The sequence below is a fragment of the Hakea prostrata genome, chromosome 2, assembly GCF_041222555.1.
Source record: "Hakea prostrata isolate BN-2017 chromosome 2, UWA_Hpros_2, whole genome shotgun sequence".
Lineage (NCBI taxonomy): Eukaryota > Viridiplantae > Streptophyta > Magnoliopsida > Proteales > Proteaceae > Hakea > Hakea prostrata.
Window position 1 is genome coordinate 39589207 of NC_142601.1, and position 12107 is coordinate 39601313.

The 12107-nt window shown below is 37.2% G+C and overlaps 1 protein-coding gene across 5 annotated transcripts; it reads right to left on the reverse strand.

Annotated features, from left to right (window-relative positions):
- Window positions 1-1511: 1511 nt before the first annotated feature.
- On the reverse strand, window positions 1512-6737 carry LOC149024333 (uncharacterized). Of its 5 annotated transcripts, XM_089144627.1 has the most exons (9): window positions 5486-6734; window positions 5321-5398; window positions 5123-5243; window positions 4950-5024; window positions 4705-4776; window positions 3489-3589; window positions 2478-2717; window positions 2127-2255; window positions 1512-2044 (listed from the first exon to the last, which is right to left on the reverse strand). In XM_089144627.1, exons 1-7 carry the CDS (start codon window positions 6204-6206, stop codon window positions 2713-2715), a joined length of 1173 nt encoding a protein of 390 aa, XP_089000753.1. In that variant the 5' UTR covers window positions 6207-6734; the 3' UTR covers window positions 1512-2044; window positions 2127-2255; window positions 2478-2712. The 5 variants fall into 5 exon arrangements, with proteins under 5 accessions (XP_089000753.1, XP_089000752.1, XP_089000750.1 ...); XM_089144626.1 differs by lacking the exon at window positions 2478-2717 and having other exon boundaries at window positions 1514-2044; XM_089144624.1 differs by lacking the exons at window positions 1512-2044; window positions 2127-2255; window positions 2478-2717 and having other exon boundaries at window positions 2870-3589; window positions 5486-6737.
- Between the last annotated feature and the right edge of the window lie 5370 nt (window positions 6738-12107).

The following is a 12107-nucleotide window of genomic DNA, read 5'->3' on the forward strand; positions in this document are numbered from 1 at the left end:
CACAGAGACGAAATGGGTTGGTTCCGTTTTAAACGGAACCAACCCGTTTCATCAAAGTCACCACAGAGACGAAATGGGTTGGTTCCTTTTTAAACGGAACCAACCCGTTTCATCAGAGTGATCACAGAGATGAAATGGGTTGGTTCCTTTTTAAACGGAACCAACCCGTTTTATCAGAGTGATCACAGAGACGAAACGGGTTGGTTCCTTTTCAAACGGAACCAACCCGTTTTATTAGAGTCATCACAGAGATGAAACGGAATGGTTCCTTTTTAAACAGAACCAACCCGTTTCATTAGAGTGATCACAGAGACGAAACGGAATGGTTCCTTTTTAAACGGAACAAACCCGTTTCATTAGAGTCATCATAGAGACGAAACGGAATGATTCCTTTTTAAACGGAACCAACCCGTTTCATCAGAGTGACCACAATGACGAAACGGAATGGTTCCTTTTTAAACGGAACCAACTCGTTTCATTAGAGTCACACAGAGACATACAAATATGTTTTAAAATACGTTTTCAAAATGAATATTGTGTGGCGGTAATAAGTGAACACGACCTGTTTAAATTACAAATCATAAGCCCCAAATAAAAAACAATGTTAGAGAGGAGAAGATGAAGCAATCCAAAAATCTGATTGAATAAGAGCAAAAGCTTGAACACGAGAAGAAGCTTTGAAATTGATTGCAGATCTTCATGTCCCAAAACACGAGCTCTTTAATTTGAAAACTCATTTCGTTTTATACCCAGCGTTTTTAATTTGAAAGAATAGTGTACTTTAAGTCTTTTCTACTGGATGGGTTCTCTTAATTTGATGTGTCCTATTATTAATGGGACCTTCACTTTAACTTTGTTCATTGCCTTTGGTCTTTCAATATCGGTATTCTCACAATCTTTGGTAGTTTGGATGTATATCACAAAGAAGAGCTGAAGAAAAATTACAGCATACCATCAAAACGAAATGAGTTTTCAAAATTTAGTTACATTGTTCCATTTAAAAAGCCAAGGCTAAAACAGTTCCATATTAAATGCAAAAAACATGTCATACGAAACCAACAACTTAGAACATGACTGGGACTGCTAGCACTACCATCCCTGATAGTTCGGTTTCTTAGGTTAACCATCCTATCAATTTCACAAAACTCCATCACTTGTATATCACATGGGCATAACCTTAATCATCGAATGTCATGCATTAAATCCAAGCAACCAATCCAGTTATATACTCCAAACATATGCATAGGAAACTAGAAAGATCTCTTTCATCATTCAAGTAGGCAGTTGTTAAAATAACTTGAGGGCTCATATGCCCCAACCAGTCAATAATGGAAGCACATCTTATCCATGTTCCTTGCCATCAAGAGAATATAGAAGCAGCAAGGTCTCCCACATCATGCAAGTTTAGAGACTTGTTATCAGAAGTAGCACACAATGAACATCTCTACATACCACCATCCAAGGAAAAGCCAATCTAAGCAGCAAGGTCTCCTACAGGATGCAAGTTTAGAGACTGGTTATCAGAAGTAGTACGCAATGAACATCTCTATACACCACCATTCAAGGAAAAACCAATCTTCAGATAATCAGATATTACAAAGATTTCATGATCATTCAAACTACCAACTTATTCACATTAACAGCACCTTCCCACTATCCTATATAGAAAACCTAAAATGGGGGGAAATAAACTTCACAATACCATAAAGAAATGTTCTAGATTGATTGTCGAACATTTACAAGAGAGGAAAGCAAACACTCTGAAATCAGCAAATGCATTGATATGATTAAAATTCATAAAACAGATTTACACTTTCTATTGGTTCAGCAGTCGCTATCCTCTTCTCTTCTTCTTCTTTTCTAACAGGATCAAAGGTTGATTGTCAGCACATCTTCAAACAGAAGTAAAGCATCATGAGGAACTAGGAATTTGCCAGGTGGGGTACTAGAAAAGAAACTTTTGTCATCAATGTGCTCCACATCCAAGCCAATAAACCAAGATCCCAATGAAACATCCTCATTAGCATATTTCTCCAGCACATGCCTGAGAAACAATATACATGGATTATACAATTTCGAGTACAATATAGACATAAACCTGTTCAATAAAGAGAAGTCACCCTTACTGGCTTATAGAGATACAAGTAGAGACAGATCTTTTTAAATCGCGTAAGTTGGCTTGTGGCATGGCTGAAATATTTGTTTCTCCCCTCACTAAAATTCCAATACTTAGGTTCATGGTATGTAACTCCCATCTGTTCCATGTGAAGTTCCAGTTAGTAACAGCAGATTAACAGTTTCTGAATGAGAAATCAAGAAAAAAAACCCGAGGGGAAAAGAAAAAAAGAATAAAAAACACAGAGAATTGCACATTGATAACAGTTTCAAGCTACAAGAATATCCCCTTTTCACGAACAAATTCTGCTTCCCTTTTCCTAACAATCATTTCCCTTGTGGAAGTAAGGAGAAGCACTTACTAATGTGTAACAATATGGGAATCACAACAAAACCCGAAACAGCACTACAAAGAATCCCAGTTGGGCTTGTTAGTCATAAATCCAACAACTGCGCACTACACCTAAGCACCAATGTGTTGATGTGGAAAGAGTACCAATAATGCCTGTTACCAAGTGAGCTCATATCACATTCCAATCTTCTTCAAATTCGAGAACTTGAGGCGCCACTTGCTCTTTTGGTTATGCATGACCCTCATTATCCTTGAACAGAGTCAAAACAGTTCCATAGAAAATGAGAATGCGCATTCATGAATACATAGAAAATATTTACCTACTGAAAGCTTCTAGCAAGCACTAATCCAACCAAATTCAGATTTTCCTTTGAAAGGAAAAGAGGGAAACATAGATTAATCCAAGCTTCAATCCGCAGCATACGATATAAAGGATGGGTGGGTAAGGGTGAATATATTTCTAGCACTCAAACCCTCCCAAATTAAAGTTTGTTTCTGTAATTGTTTACAAACATTTAGTTATCTTATAAGTGATAATAAGATATCCTAACATATGTTTACAAACATTTAGTTAGATGCATCTAACAAACTTGATGATAAGAACTCTGAACACACGGTGTGAGAGATAATTGCATTCTCAAATGCTTCTTACAATACTATATGATAGTCAAAACATGATTCTAAGAACTCTAAACACACAGTATGAGAGAGAATTGCATTCTCAAATGCTTCTTACAATACTATATGGTAGTCAAAACATGATTCAGTTTTGATAAGTAATTCATTATCCTTCATGAAACCCACATGTAAATCAGTAAATGTATGAAGAGAATTGACTTGTGTTTGTCAAAACCCAACATATCATGGCCTCCATCTTTACGTTTCTTGTTATAACAACCATAAGAAAGGATAAATGAAGAAGTGAAGAACATGGTCAAAAAAGAGAGGATGATTAAAGAACTCAGTAAAAAAAGTATACAAGCCCAAAAACTGCACTCATATAAAGTAATGGAGTACTCACCCCAGTAGACCCAGCTGCAAGGATATTGCTTGTCAACTATATCTATATACTTCCGCATTGCTTCTTCAGGCTGCAAAGCCCCCAAACTCTGCCATGCATTCCTTCCAGAAGTCACCAGAAATTCATTAGCATATCACTCAAGAAAGGTAAAATATTAAAAGGCAATTTAACTACAAAACCAGTCAAACAATCAAATATACAAATAAAGCTTCCTTCTTCCCCATCATGATCAACTCTATCAAGAACACTACTGTGTATATCAATGCATTTGCAAAACACCACCAATCCACAGGAAAAATAACAGGTTCATTGCAACCTGAATACCTTAAATATTTAGCTGTCTGGATTGGTATGCCTAAGAATGCTCCAAAAGGGTACATTTCTAATCTGTTATTTTAAAACCTAGAAGTAATCAATAGCACTTAGTTGGGGGGGGGGGGGGGGGGGGGAAAGTTCTTAAGAGGTTCTCTTTCCTTTCCTGATTATGCAAAAAAGAAAAGACACACAAATAAAAGAACAATATGAGGAGAAACTTGAGGTGCTATCTGCAGCCAAGTAAATCAAGATCACCCAAGAAAATAAAGGTGTGAAGTCCTAAAACGTTGGTCTGTGCTATACCATTTAAAGAGACCTTGCGTTTTAGTCCTATCACTCATGAATTTGTACAGACTAAAATACCAACTGAAGCCTTTCCTTCCCCCTTAGTGGGTTTGGCAGAGCAGTGGCATCACTAACTAAATAACGGACATGCATTCAACATGGAGATCCTGCAAATATCCAAGGAAGAAGGGCTGAACAGAGAGAATATATATAGGCAGCCCTTTAGTCTCTGTTTTTATTTCTAAATTGACTTCAACAAATATGGCAAAATCCCAAGTTCAAAATTTTGACAGTATCATCTTATTCAAATTATTCCATTCCAAAGCATGATTGAAATGATCAGGCCTCTGTTTTGGACCCAGCACATCATTATAGCTAATATATCAGTAGAAAAGAACAATCAATTATACAAGAGTCGACCCGTCAATCGTGTTCTTGGAGAGATCCAGTTCAGAAAGCTTAGAGGAGTAATTTCCAAACATCTTGCCTGAGATATTGTAAACGGAGAGGTTGATTCCGGTGACCCGTTTAGCACTGCAAGTAATTCCAGGCTAGAAACAAGGGGAAGAATTGTTGTTCCATTTCATATATGGACCACTGTTGAATGGATTGTTACCTTGAAGGAATGTCTTCAGTTCTAATAGTACTTCTTTGTCGCTTTGTAAAGTGCTTGCTGCTACTACCTGACCTGAAGAAGAAAAACCAAAAATCAAAACCTTGCATCTTTTCCCTGTTCTAACGAGCAAATAAACTGAAGTACCAGAGAATTTATTCAGGAAAATTTACATATATCTTCAAAAAAGACAGAAACAGAAAAATGGGAACTTTTTACTAAGAAGATTTGTTGTTTGGGAGGATTACCTGAATAGAATTGATTTAGATAAGAAGTTAGTAGCAATATAGACAAGGCCCAGGTAGGAAATTCCAGAAATCAAGCTGTAGAAAATCAGGACTGAAAATAGAATTCAGTGATGGGAAGTGATGGCAACAGAGATTATTGGAGAGTTGTAATCACTGTGGCTTGTAATGTTTACCTAAAATTAAGCTCTCCTATGAAGGATGATAAGAGCAGGAAGAACATTCCCCCTCCAAAAGCAAAAGCTGATTTTGAAACGTCTCTCCACATCACCAAGTCCACTAAAATTGAAAGAACCACTGTGAAATTGATGGTGCTTTTCAAGTAAATAAATAAACATAATCATATCAATTTAGCCGAGAAATTGGTAACTAACCCATGTTCTGCAACTTGTGTGATGTATCCGGAATACTGTCGAACACCTTTGAAGCTGAAGCTGAAGCTGAAGATGCAACTGAGGAGAGACATAATAAAGAATTTAATACTGAAACAATCAGAATCAGGAGTTGAAATCTCTAAAATGGTACAAGAAATAATTTACCAGGTGCTGTTTTTCTGAGAGAAGGATCGATGAGAGGAGGAAATCTAACAGGGCTTTGCTGTTTATTATTCACCCTTGAAAAAATGTGCTTGGGTTTTTCTCGATTCTGATGATGAACTTTCTTCTCTTCATTCACAAATTTCCTGGGTTTCTTCTCTTCATTCGCAACTTTCTTGTTCACATTAACAGAGATAGGTATAGTCATAGGCTTTTCATGAATCTGGAGAACCTTCTTTGTTTCTTCTCCTATTTCTTTAGGTTTTTGTCCTGCAAAGCTGACTTCTTTATCATCATAAATCTTCTTCTCAACCTCAATCTCTAAATTACCCACTTCATCTTCTCTTTCGTACTCACCATCAGCATCGATACCTTCATCATCCGTCAAAATTTTTCGAGGAGAATCAAATGAAACAGAAACATCAAGCTCCTTCCGAGACGCTTCATCGCTTAATCTCTTCAATTCCCATTTTGTCTTCCTTATCTGAGATGGGTTTCTGTCATTCCAAGTTCTCCTCTTCCCAGAGGTTCCATCATTGTGATTCCGCTTCACCCGGTTGTAAAATTGAAGCCCTTTATCCTCACCAACGACTCCTTCTGAATTCTCTGCCCCACTGAACACCTTGATCCCACCATTGACTGCATCGCTCTTCATTCTAATTTCCCAAACAGACCCAGCAACCACAGAATTTTTAGCTGCTGGTCTTCGTTTAATAAAATCCATCTCTGTTTCTTCACTCTCTTGCTATGATTTGCTTCTTTGCTAAGTTTGCATAAGACGATTATGCAAATTTTCTCCTTCGAAGAACACCCAAAAGACCCAGAGCACAGACTTCTCTTCTCTCCCTCTCTTTCTCTCTGAGATAAGCAACATGCAGATGAAGGAAGCTAAATTTAGGGGAGAAAATGGGGGAGAGCGAAAACGTGGGGAAAGACCGTCTAAATTTCTCAATTTCTCTTCTTCTTTTCTGAGAAATCCTCAACTGGAAACAGCCTGTTGGGACGCGCCATGAATAATACTGAGAGTCAGCCTGTTGGGATCGCCTTGTGCTTCCTCCTCTTCTTCTCCAGATTGCCTTGTGCTTCCTCCTCTTCCTCCTCTTCTTCCTCTTCTTCCTCTTCTTCTCCAGATTCGTCGGACCTCGAAATCGAAATCACGAAATGAGGGTTGGGCGGTTTCAGATTGGGTTTTGTGTTTTTCAAAATATTTTGAAAATCTCAGTGGTTTTTGAATTCGTATCTACGTATTTGACACAGGTATAAAACGCTTGATCGAACCGCCCAACTCGGACCGCCTAATACCACTTGGACCGAACCGTCAACAAAAACCAAGTAATATAGGTGGGTTTATCATTTTTTAATGGAAATATGCTGCGAGCCGTCCGATTAGATCGGTCTAATCGGACGGCTCGCTCCACCGTAGTGCGCATTAATTACGCACTACAGAAGCAAAATTGGTGTTGGGAGATTTCTATATAGGGCCTTGAAAGTGGCAGTTCGTTTGTCACTTGTGCTTAAGAACCAAGGTGGCAATGGATGGATGGCTTAATGGGTGATGAGTGGCTCATGAACTGGCTCCCATTTTAGCTGGGCCATTTTTATTTAATTTTTCTTCTTATTTTTATGCTTGGAACTGTAATGGTATGAGTCGTATTAATATGTTGCTATATTAGGATGTTGATGTTTCCCTACTAATTCTTGGTCACGAAAATTTGTATCCGACTTTTATAGAAAAATGTCAATTGAAGCTATTTCAGACAGTTTTTTTTTTATGTTTTCAAGCGTATGATCCAGCGTTTTGCGAAGGAAGCTGCTAAGATGAACAAAAAGTCATTCAAGTCCGCCTGGGTTCTGTACTGAAGGGCGAGTGTGAGCATGATATCACCATCGACAATGCCTTGTGGAAGTTCGAGATCACAAAATACTACTACACAGTTATTGATGCTCCTGGGCATTGTGACTTCATCAAGAACATGATCATAGGTACATCACAGGCTGATGGTGCTGTCCTTATCATCGATTCTACCACTGGAGGCTTTGAAGTTGGTATCTTCAAAGATGGTCAGACCCGTGAGCATGCCCTGCATGCTTTTCACCCTTGCTGTCAAGCAGATGAGTTGTTGCTGCAACAAGGTGATCAGTATTTCCTCTTCAATTTGTTAATTTGTCTTTTCATACTTATATTAACTTTAAACTGTTTTGATAAGAATTCAGTCAGCATGTTCTTGATTAGTTGAGTACGCTTCTAAAGCATCTGCTTATTTCTTTTAATGGAAGGCTTTTCTTTTCTATTTCTGGTTGAACTTTTACTATATCTTTTTTCCTAACGTCCTACACATAGTGGTGCTTAAAAGTGTTTACACGCTATGAATTATTTCAGTGGGCTTGATGCAGCATTCAGGATTCTGAAAATTTTCCCCCTGATATGCCGTGGGTCTAACATCATATCGTCAAGGTATTTGAAGCTCAAGAAACAGCTAGATGAAAACTGAAAAGTGTTTCTTATAATGGTTAATATGGGACGAAGGTGCCAACACAATGGTCAGTGCGTTAGAGTCACCATGTTTATTTGGGTCTGAAATTGCTTATAATACGTTTGCTTAGTCATAAAAAATAATTAATAAATAAATAAATTGGGTTTTACATTATGAAGTGGGCTCTTTTTTTTTTTTTTTTACTCGAATACTTGAGAGGTAGACAATTGGTGAACGTAATGTGTACGTGAGAGTTTAATCATTACGTTCCTGTAAATGTTTGACAATACAGTTTTGGGTTATGATTGTACTCTTTCAAGCATTTTGAGATTTTGTTTCCTTGCAGATAGAAAGTGAGATGGAAGTCAGGAAATTGCTCGATGACGTGGGGCTTCGCTCAAAGCAACAATTTGTATGGGTTTTATGTTTATTTCATTTTTATACCACTGTTAAAATAACTAACACCACTGTTGTTTCTCTTTTTTTTGGTTCTGCTAAGTTCTTCTAATTCTTTTTAATCCCCCTGTTTTGCTAAATAGAGCTCCACCAAATCATTGACCACTTTTGTTTTGGTCTTGGGAAGTTTTTATTTTGATTAATTTTTGGTTTTTTGTTAAAATTGAGGTCAATTAACTGGTTGTGATTCGCACCATGCATCAACAAATCCCAACACCTCTTCCCAGTTCCCACCCCTTCTTCCATTTTCTGATAGTTATGGCCCAATCTTCGCTACTCATAGTTTCTATTTAATTAGGATAAATGCGAGAAATCCACGTGCATTTGCACGTAAATGTTCTAACTAGTATATATATATATATATATATATATATATATATATATATATATATATATATATATATATATATATATATATATATATATATATATATATATATAACTTTGGGTCTAGAGTCCGTAAATTTACAAATTCAGCCCCGCTCATATCCAACTCTAATCCCATTTCGCAAATTTGAGAGCTGTGAAAAAGAGAAATTTCTTTTTTTCTTCTAAAACAGACTTGAGGAATGGCCAGTGTTCACCCTTCCCCAGCCCCAGAGTGTTTCTCTTTACAATCCTGAGAATTGAAAGGCCCTTTCTTACTTTCTTCCTTATTGTCAGAAAACTTGCTCTTCTTGGAGGTCCGAAAATCAAAGCTATGCGATTTGATCAATGCTATAGAAAAAACTTTAAAACCTGTTTCATTTATTGCGAGCGCTATACAAGACAATTGGTCTCAGTTGATTTTGAGGTCAGTTGTGACCGAATCATGCAAGGGTATATCAAATGAGAGAGAGAGATGATGACGGAGTTCGGCAATGACTGCCTACGTCTCCGGGATTCAAGTTCGAATCCAATCCACTATATTCAGGAGATTACAGAGAAGGAGAAGAAAGAGAGAGTTTATGATAACACCTGATACAGGTGACAACAGGAGCCAATACTTCCGTCGAGTGACCTTCTAACATCACTGATCAAAAGCCCCAACCGAGCGTCTCAAAGAACCTCCAAGAATCATCGTTGCAGGAGCTTGAAGATGACAGCCATGGAAGCTTCACCGAGAACCCCAAATCGCAGAACAGAGGAAAAATCCCCAAATCGTTTTTTGCATATTAGAATGAGAGTGAACCAAGGATAAAGCTATACATAACAATGAACCATCAATTGAACCAACCGGTTCAATTTCACTTAAACAATAAAAAGTCCAGATTACCCCCCAACAATCTCCCCCTTAATCTGTACATCCAAAATGACTATAGTGAACTGGATTACGACTATCATCATCCAAGTGTACCTGCACACACAAAAAACACAGAGAACACAGTACAAAGCAAATAACAAATATGCAAAATACCTTGACATGCACTAACTATGCAACACTAAGGACTCCATGTAGATACACCATGCAACAAACTGAATCAATAACTCATGATTCACAACTCACTCATATAACCATGAAGAGCACACATGCACACACCAGGCATATATCTCATAACAGAGACAAACATAATAAGAGTCATAAAAATTTGGGCAGCATCTCCCCTAAAACTGCAACATATGCAAACCTGATAAACAAACACAAGACATACCTGGACATCACCACACCATAGATAAATGAAAACAAAGTATACAATGTCCACAAAAGGTAATAACCCACCACATAGACTTACTCATGCCAACCAAAGCATAATAAATATATGAATTAAAACAAATAAGACTTTAAACAAGAGACTAGTATAAACTTCAGGAAATCCATGGTGATACCCAAAACCAACCTAGATTAACAAAACCTCACAAACATCAACAGATGAACAACATGGATCCTGACATAATTGTTAATGCCAACACAGCCCATGAATCTACACAAATGCTTACAATATAAGCCAAGTCAAGTCTAAAACATATCACATGATACATAAGAGAACTTAACCAACTTAGAGAAAAGAGATTGAACAATTCAAATATAAATCATGACAAGTAACCATAAATCTCTCCCCCTCAACCAGTAGATCCCAAAACTTAGGAAATTCTTAACAGATCCAAATACTTTCATTTCAAATTATGATTTTAAAACCTTCCCCAAGGAATACAATCATGCAATCAATATGTAAACCACATAAATGCAGATATAAGACACAGAAAACGAAATGAGAAACTAGAGGCAACTGTGAACCTAAAATGCAAAATATAATGCAAAAAATTCAACCATCAAGTCTTATATATCAATGCCAAGGGTATTCAAATGAAATCACAACAGGATTCATTAACAATTCATATTTTCAAATTTAGTTGTTAAAATGCCTAAAGAAGTTGCAAATCATTCTTTCTTCTACATTAAAGTAAAGAAAGACAACAAGTATCCAATTACCCATTAAAAATAATGAACAGAGTAACTCAGGATAGCAAACATTCTAATAGCCTTACATTTAACCAACAAGATGAAAATATTCAAGACAAACCCAAATAGGCAATAACACTCCTCAATCCATCACTGGCTTACTACCACTACTCAAACCAGGACCTCTTCACCCACTCACCACACATGATGGGCACAAGTCACAACTAGACAAATCCAGGTCACCTAGAGTAGAAACCAAACCAGAGATAAAAGAAGTAAACTCAATAAAACTTAACAACTTTGACCTACAAGACCATACTCAATGACCACATAAAAAATCTGACTACAAACAAGACATAATCTAACCAATAAAACTGGTGCAAGTCATCTTACCAGACAACTCCATAAATCTGACAATAACTACTCCCAAATCAAAACCAAACAAGCTGATAGACCATATCCCCTGAATATCATGTGAACCCCAACAACATGTGAGGACACACCCTCTTGACATCTCCTGTGTCAAGACTAGCACTAATGCTGAACTGGAAAACAAACCTCTCCCCCTGGAGACCAAACTCTCATCACACTTGACAACACATGTGCCAAAACCAGCACTCATGCTGAACATGGAGACTATACCTCTCCAAACATCAAGGATACACCTAATGCTATACCAAGTGAATAGGAATCCTCATGTGTAACCAACTGTACTAAACAGTCTCAACACCACCTATTACCACTCTAGCATTCCAAAACTCAGTCAGACATGTATATCAATGCAAATAAAAGCATCCATGAGAGTACAAAACATGTTGTCTCAGATTTATTAAATAAACAGCTTCCTTACACAAGCATATCACCTTAAAGTTAAATAGACCACCTCCCTTTAACAAAGAAACAAAATAGGATAAACCAAAGTGTGCACCTAATGGAAACCCAAATAACCAGGTCTTAAAACAAGGTCTATGCTAACATAGAAAGCACCTAGGTCATCAAAGGACCTCAAACATGTTTATTTCACCAGAATTAGACATATCATTGTTAGATGTCTCACCTTCTTGCAGTTTCCTCTTATATGCAAAACAAATTTTCTTAATATGACCCACTTTATGACAGAAATAACATCTCCTGGTGCTAGAATCAAACTTATTATTATTCGCATTATTATTCTTGTTGTTATTTTCATGATTGTCAAACACTTTACCCTTTCCCTTGGACTTTCCATGTTTGTAAGAGCCCTTGCCCTTAACAAACAAATTGTCCCCACTCCCTGAAGTGTTTCGAGAAGTCAACAACTCTGACTCCCTATTCC